General features: G+C 49.5%; 1 protein-coding gene across 1 annotated transcript in view; it reads left to right on the top strand.

Moving 5' to 3' along the window:
• Window positions 1-17,507, top strand: part of SETX (senataxin) — a 57,873-nt gene extending 40,366 nt beyond the window's left edge. Inside the window, exons 19-24 of the mRNA XM_056860161.1 lie at window positions 1,814-2,001; window positions 3,810-3,902; window positions 7,319-7,483; window positions 9,590-9,688; window positions 11,894-11,981; window positions 16,803-17,507. Coding sequence (XP_056716139.1) covers window positions 1,814-2,001; window positions 3,810-3,902; window positions 7,319-7,483; window positions 9,590-9,688; window positions 11,894-11,981; window positions 16,803-17,507 — 1,338 coding nt within the window. The remainder of the gene's footprint in view (window positions 1-1,813; window positions 2,002-3,809; window positions 3,903-7,318; window positions 7,484-9,589; window positions 9,689-11,893; window positions 11,982-16,802) is intronic.
• Window positions 17,508-18,111: the final 604 nt, after the last annotated feature.

Below are 18,111 nucleotides of genomic sequence, written 5' to 3'. Positions count from 1 at the left end.
AAGCTACTGCTTCTCCTCCAAAGCCTAATGCAAAGGGAAATTTCTCTGCCTCTAAGGCCGCACCAGCCTTTGTGGATCCTTTTTTGGTTCTGTGTTCCTTTTTGGACAGAGGAAAAATATATTCCTGTATTCTTGGGGCGGGGGGACGGGACGCAGTTACATACCAGATGGTGAATGCTTCTTTTCCATTGCCCAAACGGAACCATCATAAAATCAGCAGCCCACTTTGTTACGGCTGCATCTCCTAGGGCCTGGCCAGGTTTCATGTTGTGGGTGGGTGGGCACAGGACCTGGCAACTGTGCTGAAGCACATCAACCTGGGTCTGGTTAGTGCTGGGATGGCCCTAACCAGAGAGCCAGCTTGGTGTAGTGGTTGGAGCGATGGTTTGGAGTGGTGGAGTCTAATCTGGAGAACCAGGTTCGATTCCCCACTCCTCCACATGAGCGGCGGACTCTAATCTGGAAAAACGGGTTTGATTCCCCACTCATCCATATGAAGCCAGCTGGGTGACCTTTGGCTAGTCACAGCTCTCCTAGAGCTCTCTTGGCCCCACCTACCTCACAGGGTATCTGTTGTGAGTAGGGGAAGAGAAGGTGATTGTAAGCCAGTTTGAGTCTTCCTTAAGTGGGAGAGAAAGTTGGTATATAAAAACCAGCTCTTCTTCTTCTTCTGCCTGGCAGCCCCGTGTGAGTTCTGTGATGGAAGAAAGGCAGGATAGAAATGTGGCAAATTCAAGTTTTAAAATAAAAGCTCAGCATTTAGCACTCCATGCTTTAGCCACTGCCATGCCATAAAACAGCATGTCCTCATTGCATGCTTCTCTCCCAGAGAGCAGAACAGCAGAGAGAGAAGCATAAAGAGCAGGCACAGGGATGGAAAAGTAAGACTGACAGTGGTGTCCTAAGAGTCCTGGGTGTAAGCCCCATTTGAGTACAGTAGGATTCCAAGTACACCTGCTTACAATGGTGCCGGGAGCCAGAAAGTCCCAGCTGGAATCTGTCATCTGCTATAAACTCAGCGGCTTTAAACAAACCACGTTGATCCTATCGTGCTCCATTGGCAGAGTATAATCACGACCAGGGAAATGAGGGTCAAATCCCCTCTGAGCCACCAAGCTCTTTGGGTGAGCTCCTGCTCAGAAGGGTTGTGAGGATAAAATGGAGACGGGGACACACAGGAGGCTGCCTTATGCTATATCAGACCCTCAGTCCATTGAAGTATTGTCTAATCCAGCGGTTCTTAAACTGTGCTCCACGGAGCACTTGGTGCTCCGCGAAATGTCTCCTAGTGCTCCATGAAGAGACTGGAAAGAAAAATACTACTGTCTTCCGGTTTAGTTAGGTGCTAGGTGAAAATTAATGCTCCGTGACTAATTTCTCTCCTGAAAAGGGCTCCATGACTCAAAGTGTGGGAACCACTGTCTAATCAGAGTGGCATTGGCTCTCCAAGGTCCCAGGCAGAAGTCTGTCAAATCCCCTACTGCCGGATCCTCTCTTTACCTGGAGATGCCAGGGATTGAACCTGGGACCCTTCAGCGTGCCAAGCAGATGCTCTACCACTGAGCCATGGCCCCTGCCCATATGTTCCACGCAGCGCCTGCACGGAAGGGTGAGAGGAAAATGGCACAGATTTGCAAGATGGGTGACCGTACTGAACCGCAGGGTGGGCGTAAGGATTATAAAGAAGTTTTAGAAGCAAATGGTAATTGGTTATAATGAACTTTCATCTGTTTATTTTAATTATGAATTGCTGCTTGCGACTGCCCTTCTCATCCCCTCCCTCCCTCCCTCCCTCCCTTTCCTGCATCGGCAGAAAGCTCAGGATTACAATTATGACCAGTCTCTGATGGGCCGCCTGTGCACTCACCTGGAGGAGCAAGTGCAGCAGAACATGATCAAGGACTTCCCGGTCCTGCAGCTGACCACGCAGTATCGGATGCACCCGGACATCTGCCTCTTTCCCTCCAATTACATCTATGGCCGGGCCCTGAAAACCGACAGGTGTGTCTCGCGCCTTTGGAAGAGGCCGACTTACTGTGCACCTGCCTCGTTTTCCCCTTGCTCTCTGATTTTCAAAGCCGTTTCCTTCCATTGTGAGCGGGGGCAGGGAGTGCGTCACGACTTCAAAAATTATCCAAAATTGGTGCTAGGAAAAGCCGGTTTCTGGGCTGTGTAGTTTATGCATCTGAATTATAGATTTTTTTGCATAACTTGTTCTGCCTGGAGGGGAAGGGTACTGCCTTTGGTTTTCTAGACACGGGAGGGGCCAAGGCTCTGAACTCCTACTCCCCAAATCCCCTTTATTCAGCCACCCCCCCACCCCAGTTTCTGAGATTTCTGCAGAGCCAGTATGGTGGAGTGGATCATGCCAGTCGAGCATCTGGGAGCCTTGGGTTCAAATCCCTACTCTGCTATGGCAGCTTGCAAGGTGAGGTTGAGCCAGTCGCACACTCTCAGTTTGACCTCCCTCATAGGGTTGTTGTGAGGATAAAATAAAGAAGAGAAGAGCTTTCCTCCCTCTCTCATAATACTAGAACGCGGGGTCATCTGCTGAAGCTAGAGGGAGAGAGATTCCAAACAGATAAAAGGAAGTATTTCTTCACACAACGCATAGTTATATTGTGGAACTCCCTGTCCCAGGATGTGGTGATGGCTGCCAACTTGGAAGGCTTTAAGAATGGAGTGGACATGTTCATAGAGGAGATGGGTATTCATGGCTACTAGTCAAAATGAATACTAGTCATGATGCATACCTATTCTCTCCAGGATCAGAGGAGCATTAGGTGTTGTGGAACACAGGCAGGATGGTGCTGCTGCAGTCGTCTTGCTTGTGGGCTTCCTAGAAGCCCCTGGTTGGCCACTGTGTGAACAGACTTCTGGACTTGATGGACCTTGGTCTGATCCAGCAGGGCCTTTCTTATGTTCTTATGTCGTAGGCTACTTTGGGTCCCCACTGGGATGGAAGACGGGGCACAACTGAAGTAAATAAAATAACTTTCAGCATGCACTTGTAAAAACATGCTTTAAAACTCAGAAGGGCTGGAAACTTTCTCTTAAAAAAATTAAAGTTCTTCCCCCCCTTTTAACTGATGGTTAAAAGTGGTCCATATGTGCAGTGAAGTGAAAGGGCTGAGTACTGAGGCAGTAGATAGGACTGGACCACTTCCAGGTACAGGTGCAAGAGAGAACATTTTTAATGAGCGCCTTGCAAGTAGAAAACTAGTGTGTAGAGAGTGGGCAGGGCTCAACTTTTTCTCACTAATTCACTAGGAAGTTTATTTTTTCCTGGCAGGGATTTTGTATTTATTTATTGATTTTTACACAGAGGAACCTTATAAAGCAGCATCCTTCCCTCCACCCCCACAGTACAGTGGTACAATTCATTCTTCTTCAGGATTTTGCCACCTCTTTTCCTTAACGAATATACCTGTCATACAGGTAGGTTGAAATAGTAGAATTCTGGACTGTGCCACTTTTTCTGTGGGAGGGGCACACATTTGCATGGTGTCATATATTTGAATGTGCCCCAATTTTTAAAAATCCTTTCTTTTTTGTGCGTAGAAAGCCTGCATCTCAGGGAGATGGCTAGGCTACTTTCTCCCTGATGTATAAGTTTCCTACTGCAGGGAATTTTGTACACTTGAGAGCAATCAGAGGTGTGAAAGAACTCGTATTCCCAAAGTGTCCCAGTTGAGAATTGTGCTACATTAGTTCACATAATGAATAATATCCCGGAATTTGGCAAGTGCGCCATTCAACTTTTGGAGCACTTTGTATGTAGCTGCTGTCTTGTTCTCATGACTTCCCAGGAAAACGGAAGAGAATCGCTGCTCTAAGCAATGGCCGTTCCAGTCGTATTTGTTGTTTGATGTGCGAGATGGCCAGGAGCAACGGGAGAGTGAGTAAGTTCTTTCTTTGTCTGTTGACAGTCTAGGTTCATGTCAGTGGTTTATACTGGAGAGAGCCAGCGTGGTGGTGTGGTTAAGAGCTGTGGTTTGGAGCAGTGGACTCTGATCTGGAGAACTGGGTTTCATTCCCCACTCCTCCACATGAGTGGTGGAGGCTAATCTGGGGAACTGGATTTGTTTCCCCACTCCTTCACATGAAGCCAGCTGGGTGACCTTGGGCAAGTCACTCTCTCTCAGCCTCACCTACCTCACAGGGTGTCTGTTGTGGGGAGGGGAAGGGAAGGGGATTGTAAGCTGGTTTGATTCTTCCTTAAGTGGTAGAGAACGTCGGTGTATAAAAGCCAACTCCTTTCCTTTATTGGCATAAAAACACAATACAGAAGGGTACAAAAGGAATGGAAATATTAAAAAGTGCCCTTTATAGAATAGTTAAATGACAGTTACATCGAATAGCGCTGTTTGTTGATATTGCCATCTAATTAACTGTTTGGCGGGCTTTTAAAACAAACTTTAAAAACTGCCACCGTCTCCATTATTTGGGGCGAACGATTGTTCAATAAATAGGAAACGTTAAAAGAATCTGAGACATTCTGTCTATTAACCAACAGGGGGCTTAAAGGTTTGTTACAAGATTCTGTATAGAAGCTACAATAAGATAAGACATGAGCAGCCGTTTCAGTACAATTGTTGCCGCAAGGGCAAAGCCTGTCAGACAGAGGGATTTTCTGAAATCTGCCTTTGAGTAGCTAAAAACCAACTCCTACTTCTCCTCCTACTTCTCGTCCTCCTCCTCTCCCCACAGAACGTGCACATGCTCTGCTGTATTCAATCCGAGTGATTGCCTAGCCCCAAATTCTCTTTCCAGCAGTGACTAGCCGGTGCTTTTGGGAAGCAAAAGCTCTAGCAAGGCTTGTGAGCACCCCCGTCTTGTCTGTGTATGCAGGAGTGTGTGGCCAGATGTACCTGTTCCTTGCTTGCTGGCTTGATAAACAAAAGTTGAACCATAAGAGGAAGAGCTGGTGGACCACTGCAGCTGGCCAGTGATTTTGAGTAAAGGCCATTCCCATATTCAGCTGCAGGGCATCCAGGGGGGCTCCTGCACCCGTTGATGGTTCTTGGGGGTTAATCCCACGCACATAAAAACATCAGAAGAGCCCTGCTGGATCAGACCAGCGATCCATCTAGATCAGCTTCCCATCTCACACACAGCAGCCAGCCAGTTACTGTGGAGGTCCAGCAACAGGCCTTGCTCTGCTGCTGCCTCCCACCACTGGTATTCAGAGGTTTGCTGCCTCAGTGTGGAGGTTCCCTTTAGTCACCATGGCTAGTAGCCGCTGATACACCTGTCCTCCATCAAGCTGTCTAATCCTCTTTTGAAGCCATCTGCACTTGTTGCCTTCACTATATTCTCTGACAGCGAGTTCCACATTTTAATCATGCTGTGTAAAGAAGTATTTCCTTTTGTCCATCCTAAATCTATTGCCCATCAGCTTCATTGGATGCCCCCAGTTCTAGTATTTTGGGAGAGGGAGAAAAAGTTCTCTTTGTCAACTCTCTCTGCATTGTACATAATTTTATAAACCTCTACCATGTCCCCCCCCCCTTTGTTGTCTCTTTCCTAAACTGAAAAGTCCCAGACTCTTCAGCCTTTCCTCATAGGAAAGGTGCTCCACTCCCCCGCCCAAATGCATAACTGTTCTGACACTTCTCTCGAAGATGGAAGTTGTTATGACCACTTGAATACAGCCTCGGCAAGTTCATTGTGCACGCGAGGCCTGGTTCACACATGCAGAGGAACGAGGTGGTAGTGAAGAGGCAGAAATGTAAGATGGAAGGAGCTGTACCACTTCAGGCTGCAGGTGGAGGGGTTACCTTTTGGAATGCAGCTCTGTGTGAAGTACTCCCAGCAGACAGAGAACCCGCAGGACAAGCACAGGGAGAAGGTCAGCCCTTTCTCCTTACTGTTCTAGGTTGCTATATTTGCATGGTTTTTTAATGCCCAAAAAAGTCCAAAGCAGTCTGAAGGGGCAGACATCCATTCTTCAGCATTCTTCTGCCTGTGTGAAGCAGGCCCCAGCCCCACTTTTTACACCCTTCTTAAGGGCTGCTCCTTGAAAGGGCCACTGCTCTTAGCTGTCCTGTGGCCCTCTCCTAGGAGCACAGCCTCACTGCGTTCAGTTTTTGTGAAGAGTGAGAGTTGTGATTCTGTTGTACTTTTTGTATTTCTTGTAAGCAGCCCTGCCTGCTGCTTGGCAGGAAAGCAAGATTAGAATATATAGCCAAAGTTTTAGAATGATCTCAGAGCCAGCTGTCGTACTTTTGGGGGAGGGTTTTTGGCTGGATGTCACCATGCTCCTGGGGCCACAACTTTAACAAGCTGCAGAAGACACAGTTACACTTTTAGTCATGATGCATAGCTATTCTCTCTAGTATCAGAGGAGCATGCCCATTATATTAGGTGCTGTGGAACACAGGCAGGATAATGCTGCGGTCATCTTGTATGTGGACTTCCTAGAGGCACCTGGTTGGCCAATGTGTGAACACACTGCTGTACTTAGGGGGCTTTAGTCTGATCCAGCATGGCTTTTCCTATGTTCTTATGAGCACGCCTATTATATTAAGTGGTTTGGAACCCAGGCAGGACAATGCAGCTGCAGTCGTCTTGTTTGTGGGCTTCCTAGAAGCACCTGATTGACCACTGTGTGAACAGACTGCTGGACTTGATGGGCCTTGGTCTGATCCAGTGCAAAGGTTTAAGAAACCCTTTTCTGTACAGTTCCACATGTTCCAAGGGTTAAACTTGTTTTTCCTCCACAACCAGGCATTTTCTCCTCCCCACACCCCACCCTGAGTTTTGCTCCTCAAGCTCTTCCTACTCTGCTGCCAGGAAAGTTTTGCTTGCAAGATGTGAATATGAGATTCTTAAGTCATCCAGGCCAATTGAAAATGGAGAGAACTCTTTTCTGTCAGCATAGCTCCTACCACTTATAAGAACTTTGGCTCAAATTGAGTGAGAGAGAAGAAAAATGTTTTATTCTACGAGAAGAGTGGGGAGAAGACAAAATAAAAGAGACTAAGGAAAAAGGAAGGTCACAGTTGTGTACCGTCATCGCACTGCTGCAGGGAATTGTCTGCATGGCTTTTCTTATGTAATTTGTGCGAAACTCTGACTTGTTCTAACCTGCTTTGGCAACACATCTGCCCTAAGGCTGATGCAATCCGGGTTGGGAAAAATCGTGAATTGGTCTTAGGTTTGAGGAGATACCCGAGCAAGAATAAACAGAATCTTTCTTAACCAGTTCCTCCTTGGGTGCTGGGCAAATGAATATCCCAACAAATCCGTGAAGCAGGGAGCAGAACTGGAATGCAACTTCCTTCCCCCACCCCTTAATTCTTCTTTTTTTTCCCAGTTCCTTTGCAAATCTCCAGGAAGTCAAGCTGGTGATTGAATTAATGAAGTTGATTAAGCAAGAAAAGAAGCAACTTGACTTCCGCCACATTGGAATCATCACCCCGTACAACGCACAAAAAAGGAGAATCCTGAAAGAGCTGGATAAAACCTTTGGAGAAAACAGGTAAAAAGCCGGCAAGCCTGGAATAGGATGAGATCCAGTTAATTTGGCTCTTTTATATCTCCTTGGCACGGAAAGCGTCAAATTAGCAGCTGCAAACTCTCAGGCTGAACACTGACCTCTTAACACAGATTAGTTGCCTGTTAACCAGTCTTCTGTGCATGCAGTTAAGATGGTACAGGGGTATATTTTTTCCTTGCCCATTCGGGGGTGGGGGGAGTGCTTTGTTCAGCATTAAGTAATGCATGAGAGCCAGCATGGTGTAGTGGTTAAGAATAGTGGTTTGGAGTCTAATCTGGAGAACCAGGTTTGATTCCCCACTCCTCTATAAGAGCGGCCGACGCTAGTCTGGTGAACTGGGTTGGTTTTCCCCACTCCTATACATGAAGCCAGCTGGGTGACCTTGGGCCAGTCACAGCTGTCTTAGAGCTCTCTCAGCCCCATCTACCTCACAGGGTGTCTGTTGTGGGGAGGGGAAGGGAAGGTGATTGTAAGTCGGTTTGATTTTTCCTTAAGTGGTAGAGAAAGTCGCCACATAATAACCAACACTACTACTACTCCTTCTCCTCCTAATTGTGCACGCAGAAGCAAAAGGCGACAGTGATCTAAACAGACTGAGATTCAACTATGGTGCTCGAGTGTAAAAATCCAGATCCTGTTGCCTTGATCTTGGAATAGGTCCTCCCAAGGGATACTGCCTTCAGCTTCCTGGTGGTCTCCTGCTGTTTTGATGGACATCTGGCTTTTTCTTGTATTCCCTCATGCCTGCAATCCCTCTGCGGGACCCCTCCTTCTGTCTCTTTGTCTCTCCCACTTCAAACCATAGCTCAAAATCTGCTTTCAGGAGGCCCTTGCCCCCCCCCCAAACACACCAAACCAAAACTCTTGAAGGACTGTAACTTCCTCACTGTGGCCCCAACTCCCTTTCTCCTTCCTCTGTCTCCTTTGCAGTTGAGCTGTGCAGATTTTGAGTGCTCGGGTCAGGAGCTTGTCCTCTGCCGGCGGCACGCTCTTAAGTACTGTGGACGTGGAAGGCGCTGGCATTTTAAAAAGGCTTATTTGCTTTCACAACAACTATGTAAAATACATCAGACCTTTATTCCTATTTTGTAGCAAAAGGGCTGCAACTGGGAAATAGAAGCCCACCTGATGTCTGTCTGTCTCTCCCCCCAATTTCAAGGAGAGATTGGGGAAGGGTTATGGCTCAGAGGCAGAGAATCTGCTTGGTGTGTAGAAGGTCCCTGGTTCAACCCCCAGCATCTCCAGCTACAAGAAGAAAAACACATGAAGCTGCCTTATACTGAATCAGACCTTTGGTCCATCAAGGTCAGTATTGACTACTCAGACCGGCAGCGGCTCTCCTGGGTCTCTGGTAGGGGTCTTTCACATCTCCTACTTGCCTATTCCCTTTAACTGGAGATGCCGGGGATTGAACCTGGGACTTTTCTGCGTGCCAAGCAGATGCTCTACCACTGAGCCACAGCCCCTCCCGTTCCAAAGAAGAAGAGTTGGTTTTTATATGCCAACTTTCTCTACCACTTAAGGGAGACAAATTGGCTTACAATCACCCTGTGAGGTAGGTGGGAGAGAGAGAGAGCTCTAACAGAGCTGTAACTTGCCCAAAGTCACCCAGCTGGCTTCGTGTGGAGGAGTGGGGAAACAAATCCAGTTCACCAGGTTATCCTCCGCTGTTCATGTGGAGGAGTGGGGAATCAAACCCGGTTCTCCAGATCAGAATCCACTGCTCCAAACCACCGCTCTTAACCACTACACCACGCTGGATCAGGTAGTTAAGGGATGGGATAGACCCCGAGACCCTGGGCAACCTCTGCAGGTCAGAGTAGACAGTTCAGACCTTGGTAAACTGACAGTCTGATTCTGTAGAAGGCAGCTTAATGTCTCCCCCATGTGCACACTCCTGTCATCGGAGCCAAGAGTGGAATGCCACCATTCTCCCCAATCTCCCTGACGTTTCTGTGCTGTTTTGTGTTCCAAACAGAATTGCCTAGGAGCGTTGCTGGTTAACTTCTCAATAAGGGGTCCGCCTCCCTGGGGTGTTCTGTGCAAGAAAAAGGAAACAGGTGTAAAAGCCACCTTCTTCCTTTTCAGAGCCAGCGAAGTGGACACCGTGGATGGGTTCCAGGGCCGCGAGAAAGACTGCATCATCGTGACCTGCGTCCGAGCAAACAGCACCCAAGGCTCCATCGGGTAGGGCAAGCCAACCACCCGGAAGGGGCTTTGACCTGCCATTTCTGACAAGAACCAATGGGTTGAAATTAAATCAAAAGAGCTTTCGGCTAAACATTAGGAAGAATTTCCTGAGGGAGCAGATCCTCAGTGGAACAGGCTTCCTCGGGAGGTGGTGGGCTCTCCTTCTTTGGAGGTTTTTAAGTGGAGTCTAGATGGCCATCTGACAGCAGTGCTGATTCTGTGAACTTGGGCATTTCATGAGAGGGAGGGCAGGAAGGGTTGTGTCAGTGTTTGGCTGTCGCCCTTTCTGACATGCCCAGGGTACTGCCAATTGCCATTTCGGGTTCAGGAAGGAATTTCTGTCCAGACCAGTTCGGCCAAGGATCCTGAAGGTTTTTTGCCTTCCTCTGGGGGTAGTTGTGAATTTCCTGTTGTTCAGGGGGTTGGACTAGATGACCCCTGAGGTCCCTTCAAGCTCTATGTTTCTGTGGAAGTTAGAGGGAACCAGGTTTGTGGGGCAGCAATTGAGAGGTGGAGACCCAGTGTTTCCCCCAACCCCTTTCAGTCACCTGTTGTGGCGGAGGGAATCCCAAGACAACAGCATCTGTGAGGTCATTGGGAACTGGGTCTGCCCAGTCACTGTAATGAATTTCAGCTTGCTCACCTGATGGGCGGTGGAGTCTGGAGCGGCAGAGGGCCCTGTGTGTGTGTGTGGGGGTGTTGGTTGTACCTCCTTGGTGATCCCGCCTAGAAGTGAGCATGCCTAGCTGAGAGGCAGTCTGGCTGAAGGTGTGTTGAGCCGAGGAAGGAGAGACGCTAGAAGAGACCGGCCAACAAACAGAGATGCCTGGGACGAGATTATGGAAGCTGCCCAGGACAAGGTCCAGGTCAGGAAGCCTTTCTACCCAGCCTGTGCTACAGCAGCCCTCTGCAAGGGGCATCAGTCCCCAAGGCCCTCGGTTCCAACCTCGGCTTCTCCCAGAGCTTGTGAACAGTGAGGAGGGGACCCCTGCATGCTTCACACTTCTCACCTCTGCTCTGTTACCCAGACAGAAGTAGGGTAGGCAGGATTTAAATTGTGGAACTGCCACAGCTGTGGGTTAAATGATAATTGTGGAGCTCCCTGCCCCAAGATGGCTGCCAACATGGAAGGCTTTAAGAGGGGGGTGGACATGTTCATGGAGAATAGGGCTATCTATGGCCACTAGTCAAAATGAATACCAGTCATGATACAGACCTATTCTCTCCAGCATCAGAGGAGCATGCCTATTATATTAGGAGCTGTGGAACACAGGCAGGATAATGCTGCTGCAGTCGTCTTGTTTGTGGGCTTCTAGAGGCACCTGGTTGGCCACTGTGTGAACAGACTGCTGGACTAGATGGGCCTTGGTCTGATCCAGCGTGGATTTTCTTACATGCTTAGGGCTTTAAAAAAAGGAGTGTTTCCTGGGTTTGGGTTCTTTTTAAGAAGGGGGAAAGGTCACAGTGGCACTTCTGGTACTTCTCTGTTTTGCACGTCACCTTTGAAATGAATAAAACATTCAGACGCAGTTCTGAAATATTAAAGAGAGTTTTCGCATGAATTACAACAAATATTATTAATCCGCTAAGGGGGTTGTGCCAGAAAGGCATCCCAAGGTCTCAGCACATGAAATGCTGATTTCTCTCAAACAACCATTTAACCTGCGTAAAATATCTAGGTTGGATGAATAAATGTTTAAAGCAATACAGAGCAGAGGGACCTTGCATTTCCTGGAACCAGCGGGGCAGAGCTCCATATCTGCTCTTGGAGGCTGGCCGGCAGCCTCTGGGGGCCACTAGATATAGTCCCTGCTTCTCCCTGTAGTACTGTGTGAAAGAGCTGGGGGGCAGAGGTGCTTTCTTCAAGGGAGAGGGGCATCACAGGATACTTTAGAGCAGCATCGCTTAATTGCATGGTTGGGCAGCCTTGGCCAGAATGATGGGGGGTTGGGGGAAGGTAATATTACCTGATCTGGATTTCGGTGTGGGGGAATGCTGGCACCCCAGCCCGCCTGCACTTGTGCAAACGACAAGCAGAACTAGGAGTCAGAAGAGAACCAGTTGAGGGGGTTGGTGACCGGCAGGGAAGAAACCCAACAGACCTGGTAGCCAGGCGAAGCAAAACTGAACGGTGTCGGGTTTAATTGAAACCACGTAGGTGGCTGTCAGCTCAGCCCTTAGTGACTTTTTTTATCTTTCTAGGTTTTTAAAAAGCCTCCAGCGCCTGAACGTCACAATTACGCGAGCCAAGTACAGCCTCTTCATCCTTGGACAACTGAAAACGCTTGTGGTAAGTGGAGGGCCCTAAGAGCCAAGGTCCATTGAGTCCAGCACAAGACAGCTCCAGGAAGCCCACTGCGCTCTCAGGCCCAGCATTGCTAAAAACGGAACCTGGAGCGGCTGGGGCTAGGAGGCCATCAGGCTCAGAAGTGTCTGGAGCTCCGTGGAAGAGCAGCAAGGCAGGTGTGTGATAAGTGTCCCCACTTGGAGGGATCAGTTCCTCTGATTCTGGTTGTCAGGAGCGGTCCAATCAGGCCCTGCCTGGGAGTGCCCAGTGGATCCTGGCTGCTCTCTGTTGGAACCAGCAGGCTGCTCTTGAAGCTTGGGAAAGGTCAGTACAGAGTCCTGTGTGCAGTGCCAGAGGCCTCACTTCAAAAAGGATGTGGACAGAATGGAGCGGGTGCAGAGGAGAGCGACGAGGATGATCAGGGGCCTGGAGACCAAGCCCTATGAAGAAAGGCTGAGGGAGCTGGGAACGTTCAGTATGGAGAAGAGGAGGTTGAGGGGGGACGTGATTGCTCTCTTTAAGTATTGGGAGGGCTGTCACTTAGAGGAGGGCAGGGAGCTGTTCCTTCTGGCAGCAGAGGGTAGGACTTGCAATAATAAGTTTAAATTGTGGGCGGAGAGGTACTGGCTGGATTTTAGGGGGGGAAATTTTTTCGTAAGAGTTATTCAACAGTGGAATTAGCTACCTAGGGAGGTGGTGAGCTCCCTCTCACTGGCAGTCTTTAAGCAGAGGCTGGACAAGCACTTGTCAGGGATGCTCTAGGCCTGTGTTGGCGAACCTATGGCACGTGTGCCCACTTCGGCACTCGTAGCCCTCTCTGCCGGCACGCACGGGTAAGTGGCTCGCCCGCCCCCTCCCGAGCCTCCTGTCCTGCACTTCAAAAGGCCTCCCGGATCGTCTGGGCCCCTCCCTCTCTCAGCTGAGCTGCGGCCGGCTCAGCTGTTCCTCCAACCCACTGGCCTTTCCGGCTCTGCCCCGCCCATCTCTACCTCGGGTTACCCGCGTGCCTCGTGGTTCCTGCCTCGTGGTTCCTGCACTGCATGTGGCTGGCCAGGGACGAAGGTGTTGAACTTGGACTGCTGGTGACGGGAGGCCGCCTGGGGCTGCCGGCAGGAAGGTTGAGTGCCGCACCGGGAGAGGGGCTACTGCTCTCTGGCCCCCTCGATCCCCCCTTGCTTCTTCCCTTCCTTTGCATCAGGGGGCCCGCCTTCTCTGGAGAGAGGAGCCTTCCAGCCTGTCTGCTTCCCCCCCTCCCCGGGGGTTCCCTCCATTGCAGGGTTTCTCTGGGGCTTCTTCTTGGACATTTATACATGGGGGGGGTTCCCCCTTGGAAGAAGAAGCTCCTTGTTTCTTTCTGGGCGAAAACGCACGGGAGGTTTTGCCTTGGATTTGCCGCTCTCTAGGTGCACATTTTGCCCCATCTGAATTCTCAAAACTGCACGGGGGCTTATTGTTGAGTTCTGAGAATTTGGCTGGAGCAAATGTGCATCTAGAAAGCGGCAAATCCCAAGGCAAAACCTCCCATAAATGGCCTTTCCTTTTCTTCTCGCCCTCTCTCTTGCTCCCTCTCCACCCCCCTTCCTGGCTCTAACCAAGCTGCTGGCAATTTTGCATTGTTCCCCCACATCCCTTCTTTGCAACACCCCTCCCCACCTTCCGACTGGGATAGAGGGGCTCGGGGTCTCCGCTCCTGCTTGTATCTGAGGAAGGCACCTCTGGCTCTCCAAAGAGAGAGGCTCTTTCTTGCCCAGGAAGTTTTGCCTTGGATATGCCGCTCTCTAGGTGCACATTTCCCCCGTCTGAATTCTCAAAACTACATGGAAGCTTATTGTTGAGTTTTGAGAATTCGGATGGGGAAATGTGCATCTAGAGAGCGGCAAATCCAAGCCAAAACCTCCCATGCATAAATGGCTAGATCTCTCCCACCCCCACCCCTCGCAAATCTTTTTGGTCTCTAAGGTGCTGCAGGACTTGAACCAAACTATGCATGACTCCAAATGTGCGGGAATGCCTAAACTAAAACCTCAGTATTTAGGTTAAATTGCCGCATTGGCACTCGGCGATAAATAAGTGGTTTTTGGGTTGCAGTTTGGGCACTCAGTCTCTAAAAGGTTCGCCATCACTGCTCTAGGCTGATCCTGCATTAAGCAGGGGGTTGGGCTAGATGGCCTGTATGGCCCCTTCCAACTCTGCAATTCTGTAAGGCTTGCATCTGAACCATGCTAAGGCAGCTTTGATCTGTCAGTGGATATGTTATTCAGTTCCCGATTAAAAGGAAATATTTGTCTGTTTCTGTAGTAACATTAGAGGTATCAGTTGGCAGTTCTGACAGTCATAAGCATCAAGTATTGAAATTACAGCTGAACATCAAGAAGACAAAATTCATTACTACTGAGGAATTACAGTTCTTTAAGGTTGACGATGAACAAATCAAAATTGTTTTAGATTTTCTATTCCCTGGTTCAATCATCAACCAAATGGGAAACTGCAACCAAGAAATCAAAAAGAGGTTGAGACTGGGAAGGGCAACCATGAAGGAGTTAGAAAAGATCCTTCAGTCTAAGGATGTGTTACTGGCAACCAAGATCAAGCTAATTCATGCTATAGGATTCCCCTTTCCTATGTCTGGGTGTGAAAGTTGGGCGATGAAGAAAGCTGATTCATTTGAAATGTGGTTTTGGAGGAAAGTTTTACAGATACTGTGGGCTGCCAAAAAGACACGTGGGTTGTAGATCAAATCAAGCCTGAACTCTCCCTAGAAGCTAAAATGGCTAAACTAAGGGTATGATATTCTGGTCAGATTATGGGAAGACCCAACATGCGATGGATTGCCTCAGTAAAGGAAGCTGCAGCCTTCAGTGTGCAAGAGCTGAGTGAGGCTGTTAACGATAGGACATGGATGAGGCTGTTAATTTAGAGGGTCTCCATAAGTTGGGAGTGACGTGACAGCAGATAACACACACATGCACACTGAAAATCGCAGCCGCATAGTCCAGGCTGTAACGCATGCCCCGAGACTGTCGGGTGTGTCTTATAAGGCTTGGGCATAGCCCTTGGGTGTGAGCCCTTTGGCACCAGCTGACAGGCAAGGGCTTATCCAGTCACTCACTGCTTGTCTTCAGGTGAGCGGGCTGCATAGTCAAACTGCAGCGCATGCCCTGAGACTGTCAGGTGTGTCATATAAGGCTTGGGCATAGCCCTTGGGTGTGAGCCCTTTGGCACCAGCTGACAGGCAAGAGCCACAGCCCTTTCGGTGTTTAGCCAGTCGCTCACTGCTTGTCTTCAGGTGAGCAGGCTGAGGAGTCCTGCAGCTACATCCAGTGCAGCTCCTTCTTTAATTGCTTGTCTAGTGGTTGATTTATATGGTATTATAAGCCGCTTTGGGTGCCTCCAGGAAGAAAAGCAGGGTATAAATAAAATAAAGCTATGGCAAGTGATTAGTCCCAGAGGAAACTGCTCCAGGTAGGTCAGAGCAGTTGCAAATCTAAGCAGAGCTCTGCTGGATCAGACGGAGTCTTCTAGGTCCACAGAACTCTCGCCCTGGTGTTTGTCCCCAAGATCTGTTATTTGCAAGGACACTGAGAAGACGTCTGACTCCATACAGACATACTCTCTCCTTAAAAAGCAAACTCATTCTAGGCCTCAGTGTAATGAATGGACATGAAGACGTGAGCAGATCCCATCTGCCAAGTACTTTTTTCTTGGGAAATCCTATATCGAGTGGTCATCATAGACTCCACCCAACACCCTCTCTTTTTGGGCAATCCCTGGTTCCACACTGGCTCATCATAATCAAAACAGATTATTCCAACAGAGCGGTTCCTCAGTGGAACAGGCTTCCTCTGGAGGTGGTGAGCTCTTATTCCCTGGAGGTTTATAAGCAGAGGCTAGATGGCCATCTGTCAGCAAAGCTGATTCTATGACCTTAGGCAGATCATGAGAGGGAGGGCATCTTGGCCATCTTCTTGGCATGGAGTAGGGTTCACTGGGGGTGTGCGGGGGGAGGTAGTTGTGAATTTCCTGTATTGTGCAGGGGGTTGGACTAGATGATCCCGCGGTCCCTTCCAGCTGTAGGATTCATCTAAACGTGAAGGCAGCTAATCTGTGCATTCTACCACAGGCTGCCTCCAGATAGACAAGAGGAGCAGGGCATCACATGGAGAAGGAGGGGGCCACCCCCTTACCAAAGCCACCTCCCTGCTGGTGCAGAAAGCATGGGAAGGAAGGGACAGGTCAGATTGAGCTGCTGTTGTGTGCTTAGATCCTCCGCGTCTCCTGCATTTGGGGGTTTTCCCAGCAATGAACCGCAGCTGCATTTCCACTAGAGGGCCCCCTGCCCGTACTGGAGACGGGTCTAGCGATTATGTAGCTGAGGCCATCAGCACTGATTCCGTGCGTGTCACTGATAGCCCCGCACAGTGTAGAGCTGTGATGGACTGCTGTGCATTAATAAAATGGGACTCACGTTAATTCTTTGGCGATTCTGCAGCTCCGCTGAACTTGGTTTTCCTGCAAAGGGGCGCATGGAAAGATCCTGTGTTCCATACCAGCGGCTGTAATAATCCGGAAAAGGTTTGGGGTTCTTAATTCCCCCACCCCACCCCCAATACAAGCTTGTGGCACCCCTAACGTTCTCTGGATTAAGCCCACTGCTGGCATTCCACAACAATGAAACCTGGCGAGCAAAACTGGTGCTGGGCACAAGAGGGTCTCATCCGAGATGTCAGAGTAAATTGTAAAATTTGTACAACTGTTTGAAAATCATAGGCCCCTGCTTCAGTCGAGACTTTTTTTGTTTCTTTTCCTCCCTCTCTCTCTTTGTAGGAGAACAAAGACTGGAATGAGTTGATTCAAGATGCTCAAAGACGGGGCACGATCGTCAAGACCAGCCACGACACCTATAAAAAAAATGCCATGAAAATCCTGAAGCTCAAGCTGGCACCCCAGAGGTCACGCTCCTTGCCCGGCGTTGCCACGCCCGAGAGGACTCCACCAGTGCCAGCAGGCACAGTCACCAGCGAGCAGAAAGGAGCTTCTTGCCAAAAAGACGGCCATTCCCGGCAGCTCTCAGCCAGTGTCGGCACTTTGGCAGAAGTAAGCCCTCTGTTCCCATGCCTCTCTGGCTCTCACGCCGCCCCCAAGAAGCCATCCCTTCCTCACCCCATGAAATCTGCCCAAGAGAGGCCACAAGACCCACGACTGGCTCGGAGGGCCCCAGCAGAGCGGGCCCCCACGGACAACGGGCACTCTGCCCCAGGTGGCTCAGGAGTGGCATTGCCGCCATCCCTCGACACTGCTTCGGGGCAAAGACATTGTAGCAATAGCATGCAGGCAGCAGCCTCTAAGACAGAAACGTCTGGGAAACCTGTCACTGCCAAAGAGGCAAAAGGACTGGGCACGGGGGACCAGCGTCACCAGTCGGAGTGGAAGAAGGGCCGGGACTCCCTCTCCAGGAGCAGAAAGGCTTCCGAAGAGGCCCTGGAGAGCTCAAGTCCAGTGGCTGCCAAGAGGCGGAAGACCACCTACTAGCCGCGTGACCCCTCCTCTGCAAGATCCCTTGTAATTATGCAGCCGGGGGAGATACTGTCCCCCACTTCTTCCACAATCGCCGCTCCTATCTGTAAGATAAGACCTTTGGCTAATTTTTATGCAGGGAAGATAGGTAGATGCTCCTGATGGGAAAGGTAGCCATACGTTTGAAATCCCGCACTGTAAATGTTTGAAGCAATGTATATTTGTATAGCAGACAGAAATGATTTGGGGGCTGGGATGAGCAGGGTGGTGGCAACAGCTGAAGCTCTTGCCTGCTTGGACCCCTTTGTGACCTTTGGAGCACCTGCGCAAGTGTGGGCCCTGGCTCTAGCTTTGGCTGCCATCTCGCCTGCTTTTCAGCCCTGAGAACTCACCTCTTTGAGTGTGGGGCATGTTTCTTTGCCCACCTTTTGATGCTTTTTGATATTGAAGACATAGGCTTCCCAGAAGACGTAACGGTATCTTTAAATTTAAAAAAGGACCAACACAAGCATGTGCTCAGTAGGTTTTGCAACAGGGAACTTTCAGCAAGTGCCTCTCTTTTTTCGTTGTTGTTGAAGTCCAAATAATTGGTGGGTACCTTGTGGAAAACTCCAAACGG

This window comes from Euleptes europaea, chromosome 14 (genome assembly GCF_029931775.1).
Source record: "Euleptes europaea isolate rEulEur1 chromosome 14, rEulEur1.hap1, whole genome shotgun sequence".
Lineage (NCBI taxonomy): Eukaryota > Metazoa > Chordata > Lepidosauria > Squamata > Sphaerodactylidae > Euleptes > Euleptes europaea.
The sequence above is the reverse complement of the archived record's forward strand: the minus strand, read 5'-3'. Positions and strand labels throughout refer to the sequence as shown.